The sequence below is a fragment of the Phymastichus coffea genome, unplaced genomic scaffold (assembly GCF_024137745.1).
Source record: "Phymastichus coffea isolate CEN01 unplaced genomic scaffold, Cenicafe_Pcof_1.1 PCOF00036, whole genome shotgun sequence".
Classification (NCBI taxonomy): Eukaryota; Metazoa; Arthropoda; class Insecta; order Hymenoptera; family Eulophidae; genus Phymastichus; species Phymastichus coffea.
This window is the reverse complement of record NW_026706847.1, coordinates 3245339-3257458: the sequence shown is the minus strand read 5'-3', so window position 1 is coordinate 3257458 and position 12120 is coordinate 3245339. Positions and strand designations below refer to the sequence as shown.

Sequence of the window (12120 nt, the reverse complement as noted above, 5' to 3'; positions counted from 1 at the left end):
TTTTATTGTCACGTTAAACAAACGCGTGATATGACGTGCGATTTATAGATAGTATCGAACAGAATCAAAATAATAATAAATCTGGGATGTTAGTTGAATGAAGGATTATGTAATAATACAGGACATTTGAATGCTTCTTGATTTTTTGGCATTGTAAGGACTTAACATTAATGCCATTGTATTATTAATTATATGTATGTTCAACTATTTTCATAATATACCATTTCTGCGTGTGATAGGAAAACTTTTATATTTTATACATGTTGCTGAGCATGTCGGATTTTATAATAATTTATTAATATATTCAACTATTATGATAATAATCCAAATAAAAGTAATAATACACGTCAAAATTATACAGATTAGTATATTTCATTTCTCAAAAAATACGGGCAAGTTAGTTTTTGAAATTCTTCTCGAAACGAACGACGTACGCTTCAAAGATCTTTAACAAAAAGTTATGCAAACTTAAAAAATCATGCATATTTCACATGTCGAAAGTTTTATAACTGCTTTATCATAGGTGATGAGAGTCTGCATTATTATTGAGTAGCGATCAAAAACCAATCGTTCAAAAATTGAATTAATGAGGAGCCGTCATAAAAGTCAATTTATTTTTTATAGAAAGGTTTTTCCTCATACATTACACGAACTTTACACGAGAATTTTTCGCGCCGAAAATTATATAGTTTGAATAATTGAAAATAAGAATTACAGAAACTTCTAAAAGATTTTAGGCAAAATTCTTACCGGTGTTGCAAATATTTCATAAAATTCTATTTAACCGCTATTTATTATATTCGAGAACCAAAGGTGAATTGCATTTTCTCTCAAGTACGTGCAATATGTACAAACAGTGAATATGTATAAAATCATCCTAATAGTAGCTAATGCTACTAGTGTAATTGGCCACATGGGAGTATAACATTGGATTCGCAATATTATAAGCATAATTTCATTCAATCAGTTAATTTATTATATGACGTATAAGCATACACAGCACTATCAATATTGGTCAGCAGTGACAGATGATTTCTCGAAAAGCCAACCGCACCTGATCAGAAAATCCCAATCGCAATAATGTTTTATCATTGGATTGAAGTACATACATGTATGGCCGCGTGATACAGAGAAAGCAACAATTCATCCAGTTTCAAAATCAGTTATTGCCCAGTGCGATATTGAGATAATGAAACGTGCAACGTTGCAGTCAATTGTTGATACAAATTATCATCGTATGCATCAACAAACACGAAACAAACAAGCAAGTAGTATTTCGAAAATTTTCCAGTTTTCTCTTTGAAACCTTCAAGCCTGTTAATCATCGGAATAAATGGAAATCATGGAAATCCTGTAGCCCACGATGACGAACGGGCTGACGCCGATTCCGCGGGAGTATCGTGCGCTTTCGTATAGATACAAAGCGGCGCCGTAGCAAGCTTAACTTTATCGCTGCGAGAAAATCAATCACGGCGGCCTTAATAAAGCCGAGTGCAACGGCTCTTCCTCCCTCTCCGACAGAGCACGCCAGCCGTGATGCGAGAGTTTTCTTAAATATACGCTCGAGAGAGCGAGTCGATAGCGAATTGTCACGATCGCGAGCATTATCCTTCGCGCGGACGTCTCCTAGTTAAGATTCATCAGAGGAAACCACCGACGTGCACCCGAAGACACGCGTATGCCTCCACACGGAGCCTGCGTAGGAGTATAGCCTACAAAGGGAATTATTAACGAGAGCATTTATCAATTTTGAGCGGTCGCAGCATATCTACCGGCGCGCAGCCCTTATATATGGAGCAGTGATTGAGCCGGCTACCGCAGTCTTAAACGCAGGGATGTGCGAAAACTCAAATCGTCCGCGTAAGCTCGCTCGCAGAAGGTAAAGTATTTGCGCTCTCAAATATATGATTCGACAGTGCTTTGTAATAATAGTCTGCCCCCTCCCCTCCCGTAAATAATCAAGGAAAATCACCTGCGTGCATTTGTACGCACACACACGGCGGAAATGCTGATAGCACTTTGCGATATCTTTTCACTCGTAAGTAATGACATGTGGAACTAAACGCTCCGATCTTTGTGGGGGACCTTGTCTCTTTCACTCTCTTTATTTTTCTTTCTTTCTTTCTTTTTCTTTCTTTCTACTTCAAAGATGTACAGGTGGAAAAATGAAAGGGGTAATTTGAATGAGTATTGTTAACCAAGATATAGGTAAACTTTTTCGTTGGCAAATCACGCACTAGTTCGACGATAGTCGGTTGAGCGATAAACTGCTAAGCGACGGATAACGATTGACGCACTCGTTCTTTTTTTCCAGAAATAATTATTTTTTTAATGTGTCAGACGAACCGTGATACTGCAAATGCTTATACACTTCACTGCTTTTTTCAATATCAAAAAGCCAATCAAAATTTCGAATTTTAATTATGATTCGCTGTGAATCTTCTTTTTAAAATAACATTCAACTTTTGTTAATTTAAGAAACTCAAAGTACACATCCAGTTCATTAAATATTTAACTATCTGAAAGTCATTCCAAATTTCAAGCTTTAATTATCATTTGCTCGACCTTTTATCGATTTAAAAATGATATTGATTATCTTAGTATGTTGAATGTTCAGTCGACTGAAAATATTTGGTTATTCCCGAAATCCCTTGGCAATTTGCGACGAATACATTCAATTCTGTTATTATTTTAAAGTTTCTTTTATTTATCTATCAATTTATGGATTGCGAAATGATGTGAATAATGCATCTCAATAGCTTAGAAGAGCAATAAAAAAATTATCCAATTAATGTGACTTTTAAATAGTTACATGGAAAAGCCATGTTAGAACGTATAACGACTGTAAAGAAAAAATAGGCTACAATATATTTAATGACAACAATTACAGTACAAAACGGTTATGTGAACTATACCACAAAACCAAATCTGTACATACTTCCTGAACGCTACGCAATGGGCTTGCGCAATCTCATCATATAGATACGAGCAATTATAATGTATCAGCTACTCGCAGATTTTCCTACGTATACTTCTGCTGCCGCAATCAAGTCTCGCTACACATGGGCTGTAGGCATCTAAATGAGGTACACAACTCGCGGCACGTGGAGTCAAAGATGCACCCACGCGCGCGATTTCATCCGTTACGGATTGAGGAGACGAAACAACAAAAAAAAAAAAAGCACAATGGCAAGGAAGTAGCCGTGCCTCTTTTGATGAGCACGCAAAAAATAGTTTAATCGGATGCACCGACAAACGGCGCGCGACATCGTAAACTAAAACGAGCTGATCGGTGCGGGTTTTGTTACGAGCAAAATACCTTTGTGTTTTTGCGTGGATACCATTGGTAATTAGTTATATGATTTCTAATAGATCAATCGTAGACTTTATTTTTATTTTGTCTCGAAGGAAAGTTTATTATATAAAAGTAATGCAATAATATAACTGTTTAATACCATTTTTATTAATATTAATTACAAATATCGTTTTTTCAAGGTATAAAAAATTGCAATTTTTATTGCAAATTCATCGCCATTGATTACGTTATAAAATATCATTTCAATCGATAAAATAATATTATACATGCTTTAATACCTATTTATATTCGTACTATTTTTCAATGGTATGTAAGAGATCAATATATTTTTGTATCACAGCTATTTTAATGAAATAATGTCAGTGTTGAACTATTTTATATGAATAACGAAAATATTGGTAAAAATATCACTTACGATAGACAGACTATGAAGATAATCTATTGTAGGATAATCAAAATTTGACACATCTTAGGATAAAAACATTTTTAAAGTACATAGTTCATGTAAAAAAACATTCAATGTAAAAATTAATAGTGTTACATTAAATGTAAAATTAATCAGCGATTATAAACGTTATTAGTAAGATTTTGTGTGAAAACTTTAGAAATAGTTTAGATTTTGCAATTTTCTTTTATTCTGTTTTTATTATTTTTTCATTATCTTATACTACGATAAAATTAAAAAATGATTAATTTATTCAACATTAACAAAAGTTATTACAATCAATTATCTATTAAAATAATTACCACTACTTTTGATTATTGAATATGTGATGCTATTAATAATTTCACCTATTTCTGTTCAAAAAGTACAAATTATTTTCAAGTTGAATAAGTCTTGTTTCTTCACGATTTTGATATTTTTAAACTACTAGGATATTTCTAAATATTAATTCAGCATATCTTTATTCCTTTGTAAAATCTAATATTTTGTAGACAAAATATGTATTGTACTTTCACTCTGTTGATATTTTTAACTTTTAATTTACTAATACTTTGAAATATCTTTTGCTATTTTTGTTTAATTCACAATTGAATTTGAGAAATTGTTCTCATTGATATTGCACAAAATTCAGCAATAAAATTTGGTACTTTAATAGCTTTCAATAAGGAATTAAAATTTGCATTGATTAAAACATTACACTATTTTTCTTCCTACTGTGGAAAACACAGTAAAAATTTAATATCTAATATAGTCAAGTTCAAATTAATAATGAAGGCAACACACATACTTTCTACGTGTTTTGACTAATGAAAATTGTATTATTAATAAAATTCATTATTTATGTAAACCTACTTTGAACTACATGTTCCAAATTTGCTTTAAAATCTAGAAATATATTTTGCGTTTGAAATAATAAAGAGAATCCAACAAAATAAAATTTAGTTTTAAAGCGAAATGTTTCAGTAAACTGCTTACTTTCTTTTATATTAGATCAACAAAGATAGACTATCTCTCAGAATAAATCTTTGTGGATCTGACTCTGATAAAAGAAGATAATATTTAAAATATACTTATATCATGCACTTTCTTCATTCAAACTTGAAATCATCATCATCTAAATCTAGATAGTATTGTCTTGGAGTTTGAATAATTTTAATCCCTTTTCTTTGTAACTGGTAATTCTGCCATTCAAGATCTTTTTTGATTTGTTCCTTTAATGGATGTTCAAATACATCTTCATCTTCTGTACTTTGAAAAAATCGAGTGATACGCCCTTTATACATTCGCTCATCACTTGCATCATCATCCCAATTTTCTTCCTCATTTTCTCTTTCTAGTGATACATTGTGTCTATTTAATGATATATCAGTACACGTATCAATATCTAAAGACTTATTGTTCTGTGTATGTAATGATCTTGCCATTGTAGCATCCACTTTGTATTGTTCATTTTCATTACTTGAAACCTCATGTTTGGATTCATTACTGGATAGTTGTAATGAGCCAAGAGTCTCTACCGTAGTGTCGTATGAACTCTCTATTGATTTTGAGGTTGCTGTTACATATGTTGAACTCAAATCACTTTCTTCTGCTGATGCGTGTTTTGATTGGTTTTCTCTGAAGCGTCTTTCAATAGCTTGGTTACTAAATGTGTTGTAACCTCCACCAACCTTGGATAAAAAGTTCAAATAATTTGATGAAATGAAAAATCACAATAAAATAATAATAGTTAAGTAGAAAATATATTCGTATTACATAGATACAACTTGATATTTTTATTACCTCTCTTACTCTGGGGATTATATCAGCAAATCTATATTCATTATGTATGATTTTGGTGTTGTGATGTTTTTCATAAAAATGTGCCTGGAAAACAAAAAACAAGATATTTAAAGATATTTTCAAAAATTTGATCATAATTATAAAGTATTACCTTCTTTTCTTCCGAATATTTTTTATCTTTTTGGCAAGAATTACTTTGATCAGTTTGTTCCAATTCCTAAAGTTATTTAATTTAACTATCTGACTACTTTCATTAACCAAATAGAAAAAGAAATGCTTACAAATTGAAATGGTAACTCTCCTTTTCCCTGTAAATGTGGTTTAGATTTTACTTTTTCTTTTGTCACTCTGGACCAAGCAACATTGTTTACACTTTTGGTTTCATCAATTTTTGTAAGTGATTCTATATAAGCAGTAATGCTCATCTGTAAGAAATAATAAGAAATGTAAATAAGTTAAAGAAATTTTTACCAAAGTTATAATGGGTCTAAACTTTTCAAATGATAAACTTCTGTTATGTTTCATATTTTTAAATATTGTTTTTCTTTACTGAATAAGTAAATATAAATAGTGAAGAAAGTATATTCAAAAAGTAATTACAAAATTAAGTTAATTTCATTAATTTTTATTGTTATATTTAGTTTGCAAACTTTATTTTAAGTTTGAGGTTAAATGACAAACAACTGAATCAATTTAATATTTAAAGAATTATAATGTTTTTCAAGTATATGAAAGACTTATTATATAATAAAAATCTTAAAATATTTATAAATTTACTTTAGAGAAAAAGCTAAATCTCCGAACTTCCGTAGTTTTTTAGATTTTGCGTTAAACTTCCGTAATTCTCACTAGAGCGACGTTGACAGGCCAACAAGGCACCCAAGGCACTAATATAAGCAAACATGTCTTCACTATAGCAATATGGGTAATTCTAGGCTATTTCGATTGACTTGTAACCCTTAGATTACGGATTTTTTTTTAATTTGGCACAATTGTTGTACACATAAAACTGAGATTTTTCCCAAATTTTGGAGACGATACATTAATTATATCAAAAGTTATTAACAATTAAAGAAAAATGATAAAAAATTTTCAAACAGCTATATTTTAAAAACTAATAAAGATATCGAAGTCGGATTTTTTTCAAAATACTTATAATGCCTTAAAATTTCGAAATAATTACAACAATAAACAATAAAAATTTTTTTTCGAAAGTTATTAACTTTTTGTTTAAACAATTGCTAATATCTCAAAAAGTATATTTTTTTTTTGAAAAATTCTTGCTCCTACGTATTCCTGAGGATTTTTGCTATCGAAATCAATCATAAAATTCAAGGGCCCGACATATCGGAAAGCGTAGCCCTAATCAAAAGAAGACGCCTCGGCGTAAGGCTGCGGTAGCGCTCCAGCGGACTCACGGTCGAAAGGTACTTTAGCTTTAATCTAAAAAACTAATAAAGATACCGAATCGGAGTTTTCCCAAATTACTTATAATACCTTGAACTTTCGAAATAATTACAACAATAAACAATAAAAATTTTTTTTCGAAAGTTATTAACTTTTTGTTTAAACAATTGCTAATATCTCAAAAAGTATATTTTTTTTTTGAAAAATTCTTGCTCCTACGTATTCCTGAGGATTTTTGCTATCGAAATCAATCATAAAATTCAAGGGCCCGACATATCGGAAAGCGTAGCCCTAATCAAAAGAAGACGCCTCAGCGTAAGACCACGAAGACGTCCTGCTGTCGTTGCGACGTACACTGAGGCATCTTCTTTTGATTAGGGCTACGCTTTCCGATATGTCGGGCCCTTGAATTTTATGATTGATTTCGATAGCAAAAATCCTCAGGAATACGTAGGAGCAAGAATTTTTCAAAAAAAAAATATACTTTTTGAGATATTAGCAATTGTTTAAACAAAAAGTTAATAACTTTCGAAAAAAAATTTTTATTGTTTATTGTTGTAATTATTTCGAAATTTTAAGGCATTATAAGTATTTTGAAAAAAATCCGACTTCGATATCTTTATTAGTTTTTAAAATATAGCTGTTTGAAAATTTTTTATCATTTTTCTTTAATTGTTAATAACTTTTGATATAATTAATGTATCGTCTCCAAAATTTGGGAAAAATCTCAGTTTTATGTGTACAACAATTGTGCCAAATTAAAAAAAAATCCGTAATCTAAGGGTTACAAGTCAATCGAAATAGCCTAGAATTACCCATATATATAATCTGTGTTGCCAAAATTTATGCCGGTAGAACATTGTTGTCAAATCGTATGCTATGTTGCTTTGTTGGCGCTGATTTCAATATGGAAAATACGCTACGCGCTACTACGTAACCGTCGCCAATTGATTCTGTTCGTCCAAGATAGTCTAAAAGGTCAGGCGACCAGATACGGGGGTACACGTGGATTGCGCTCGCTGCAGGCTCCAGGCTCGTCACTGTTATGCCAGGCCTAAGTAGCTTCAACAACTGTTTCCGCGGCTGGTGACGAGGCTAGGAAGTGCTACCAGCTGAGGCGGTAAGAGAGTAATTAGGCAAAGCCGCAAGGGCGTCACAATAGTGTATTATAAATTAACTATAGGTGGACAGAATCAGTCGTAAATAATATATACATATTTAGTGGGATATTGCCAAGCAAATTATAATTAAGGTTACGGTTTCGTGGGTGACTATAAATACTAGATTATATATTTAATAAATTGATTAAATTGATATCGCGGAGGCGAAACGAAAGTCACTCGCGAGTTGCGTCAGCAGGCTGCGAGCGCGAATGGTGTAAGCACGTGTGAAGTGGTGTAAGCGGACCTGCAGTGGTGCGCCCGAGACCGTGGTTATTCGTTGTATTTTGTCGAATTTCAAATTCGAATGTGATTGGTGTTTTGTCTTGTACTGTTTATGGCAACGATAGCAATGAAAATTAGTTGAGTTTTATCGAGGACAGCAGAACGCCAATGTAAAGTATTCACCTTAGAGGAGCAGTACGAAAGATTCTCGAGAATAAAGCTACATTATCGCGTGAAAAATATTTAAACGATGCCCGAGTGTGCGGAATCGACAATACTGTAGAGCGGCATCTGTTCCAAAGGGACCTCTACAGACGTTTTCCACTTCGACTTTGTCGAGATTTTCTTCGAATGCATCGCCTTTCACTCTTTGAAATGCAGCACGACAAATACGAATGACAGTGTGCTACACAGCGTCGTAAAATCCCTGGCGCAAATATCGACGTTTTCCAATAGCAACTCTTCTCGCAAATAACGACGCCTCTCAAGCGTGACGTGGACAAGCTAGCTTCTAGATAAATGATCGCCATCTTTTCCGACCTACCGTATTAGTTTCTTATCACTTCAAAAGGCGCGTGCAACGAAAATTTTACGTACTGGAAAACATGACGTACGTTTCCGCCAATGCAGCCAAAGAGAAATATCGACACTTTCCGTGGAAGCTTGGTCACGTCAAATTGATTGTACCACGTACCACCACACGTGACTGCGAATCGAAGTATGTAGGTAATTCGATCTAGGACGTTCTTTGTTTTTCCAGCTACTATTCTAATTTTTTCATTACAAATAAACACCAATCATGTGGCCGACAGGAGAAAAGAAGAACGTAAAACTTACTGCTCTTTGTAGTCAATGTGCCACTACAGTTATAACGCATCATTTTATAATATGCACTTGGCAAGTAAAAATCCAAATAAAACTCAGCTCACTTCGTTTTCCATGGCATTCATTTATAATTGGGGCTTTCATTGACTGAATGCGTGGATTAAGAGTAAAACTTCCTCGGTTTTAGCATGCAGCAACTTGAGCAGTTTGAACTGTCGTTCAAAACTTTTAATAATAAAATACGGATTTAACGAAGATGACTCAAAAACAAAAGAAAATGTTATTACGAACATTCAATCTACTTAAGATTCATCATGGAAATAGTCGAAAACTGCAAATAGAAGATTAATCTTTGTATAAGTTCGAAACGAGCTTTATAGTTTTCTTGTTTTATTAGCTTGACAAAATCAGTATCGAATAAGTTACAGTTAAACCAATATACAGACGCAGCAGGGATTCGCTGTAAACATAGAAAACACGACAAAACTAATTTTGATATTATTTTATTTTTCCATTGAAAATCATATTGTTTATAAATTGATTTATAAAGATAGCTTGGTAGGAATACCGATAGATTCTTAGATACTTGATTTTTTTTAATAATGCTACATGTCGCAGGACAGGAATCAAAAGTTGAGATAAAATAAATGGAATATGTACTTCCTCGCAAGGATGACTCAATATCAATAAAATTACTGCACCCAAATATACTATCTGTAGAATAACAAAACCGATATTTTTCACTCAACGTACTTGAATCAATTAAATTTAGTCAAATATCGTTCATAGTTTTTATATTTTTTATATCGTCATTCGTAATTCAACACCAACTAACGTGTAACAATCAAATACATTAATAATTATGTTTTATACGTCGCTTGTTTCCTCTTGTAATCTCTTAAGTTTAGACATCTCATTAATACTTTTTGCAGAGTATTTAAATATTTAACATTTATATTTTTATTTCATGTGTATTTTGTTTTATTTTGATATATTTAAGATGTTTTACGTCCACTAAAAGCAAATACTTTGCTAATAGTGAAGGAAATCAATGTATATAATGTTTACTTCACAAAGTAATAAATTTACTTTCGTAAAAGTAGCAAAACTCAACTAAAACAATCGAAAGATCTTTCGTATCAACTATTTTCGTTTTCATCACGGAAACATCTCGTCCGTTGTTCGCACATTTGACGTGTGAATTTGAAAGTTTAATTTATTTTGATTGGATATCTAGTAATTAGTAATGAGACAATATTGTCAAATAAAAATTTTTGAAGTGTCGTAATCATCCATTTTTTTGTAAACAATAATGATCTATAACACTAAATCCATACTGTAGACGTAAGCCATTTCGTCAACCACTAACCTTTTATAATTGTACAAATAGGCAACTTGATGTATCTTCATCTCTTTTACCAAATCATTTTCGTTCAATTATTTATTATATTCCTCGACTAATCTACGATAAAGTATTATTCATAAAAATAAAAATTTCAAACTACTAAGTCGGCACAAAGTTTTAGAATATATTGGTTATTCGTGTATAATACTGGCGACAGGTGCACTCATCGAAATTCACTTTAAAATTACGAGAGTAATATTCCGTACCGCTGCAAACATTTGCTGTTCCTTCAATTATTAACTTGGATACATATAATATTTGATAATAAATACTTACGATGAAGGTGAAGGTGCGAATGTCGTAAGTTACGAAGCTTTTAATTATTCTGTACTGTAAAACAAAAATATGACATGCCTTCGAGAACATCCATCCAATATAATATTTGACCGTAAGTTACTTATTACTCGCACACCTTTTACTTCCTTTCGCCAACAAATTTCGTTGAGCTTTACTTGTCGATACTTTATCTTAATTTATGCATAAACGACAGAATAGCGCTGCATCCTATATTGATGTACGCTTTTTCAACTCGTCGTTCGAGCTCAGGCTATTTCTCTCGACAATGGCAGTTCCCTCGTGTTACCTCTCTTTTCAGACGAATCAACATACAAAGTGTCTGCTCCATCGAGTGCAAACAAGAAGATGAATTCACCATCATTTTTTCGTCGTGTCAACCGTTATTCGCTCGTGCGCTATTTGCTCGTATATTTCTCTCAGCCTACTGCACGTTATTTCAAATTTCTTTTTCAAGCGTTCAGCCAATTATATACTGATTTTCATTTCACATCGCCCCCATATTTTTACGCTTAACGAAAAACGAGCTTTCTCGAGAGGCAAGCCGAGCCTGTACTTCATCCGTTTCTGACTGTTTGATTAACAGACTGGTGCTTTCTAAGTAAATACCGCATACAAATGCGTACCTTTAGAAGCTCTCGTTGCGATCGAGGGGATTTTATCTTCGCAAATGAGTATTTAAAATTTCAACGATTGTGCTCGCGTTTGCTCTGTGATCGATAGAGATCAAATAAACATGAACTTGTTATAGTGTTCGATGGGAACGACGATATTTTCACGAAACCAAAGTTTTCGATGGGCAATGTAAAAATCGCGATACAGTCGAAAGCCAATCGATCGCTCACTATTACATTCGACATACAAAGTTAGCTGTGTTGCAAGTAGAAACTACTTAGCTCGTGTCAAAGCTGATTTATTTGGAAACTGGCGTACACAGATTTATAGCTTGAATCAAAGATAGAGTATAGCACGTTGTTTTATCCTCGGTGGGCTATAAGTAACCAAACTGTAGATATACATGAAATACGATGGCGTATGTAATGATGGAAGCTCTCAGATTCGAACGTCTACTCTTTTTCATATAGGGCATTCGTTAAAAATTTGCCGTGAAGAGTACAAAAAGTGTCAGACGCGCTGTCTCGCGCGAGATAAAAGCACTAGTAATAACGGCTGGCTAGTTTGCAATGTGGGATATCATTTTTTTATGACAGTTTAGCCCATCGGTTATTATTTTGTTAATTATTATTCATATACTACCAGT

At 32.7% G+C, this 12120-nt stretch overlaps 1 protein-coding gene across 1 annotated transcript; it reads right to left on the bottom strand.

Annotated features, from left to right (window-relative positions):
* Positions 1–3452: 3452 nt before the first annotated feature.
* On the bottom strand, positions 3453–7915 carry LOC131663536 (uncharacterized). Its single transcript, XM_058933999.1, has 6 exons — positions 7766–7915; positions 6321–6430; positions 5825–5968; positions 5695–5760; positions 5544–5627; positions 3453–5431 (listed from the first exon to the last, which is right to left on the bottom strand). Exons 3-6 carry the CDS (start codon positions 5966–5968, stop codon positions 4850–4852), a joined length of 876 nt encoding a protein of 291 aa, XP_058789982.1. The 5' UTR covers positions 6321–6430; positions 7766–7915; the 3' UTR covers positions 3453–4849.
* Between the last annotated feature and the right edge of the window lie 4205 nt (positions 7916–12120).

What these genes read in the sequence shown, in the direction of transcription:
- LOC131663536 (XM_058933999.1), bottom strand. Translation starts at nt 5,968, where the DNA reads ATGAGCATTACTGCTTATATAGAATCACTTACAAAAATTGATGAAACC. An exon ending in GAGAGTTACCATTTCAATTT is followed by an intron (nt 5,761 to 5,824) that starts GTAAGCATTTCT and finishes AAATAACTTTAG; the next exon opens with GAATTGGAACAAACTGATCA. An exon ending in AATATTCGGAAGAAAAGAAG is followed by an intron (nt 5,628 to 5,694) that starts GTAATACTTTAT and finishes TTTGTTTTCCAG; the next exon opens with GCACATTTTTATGAAAAACA.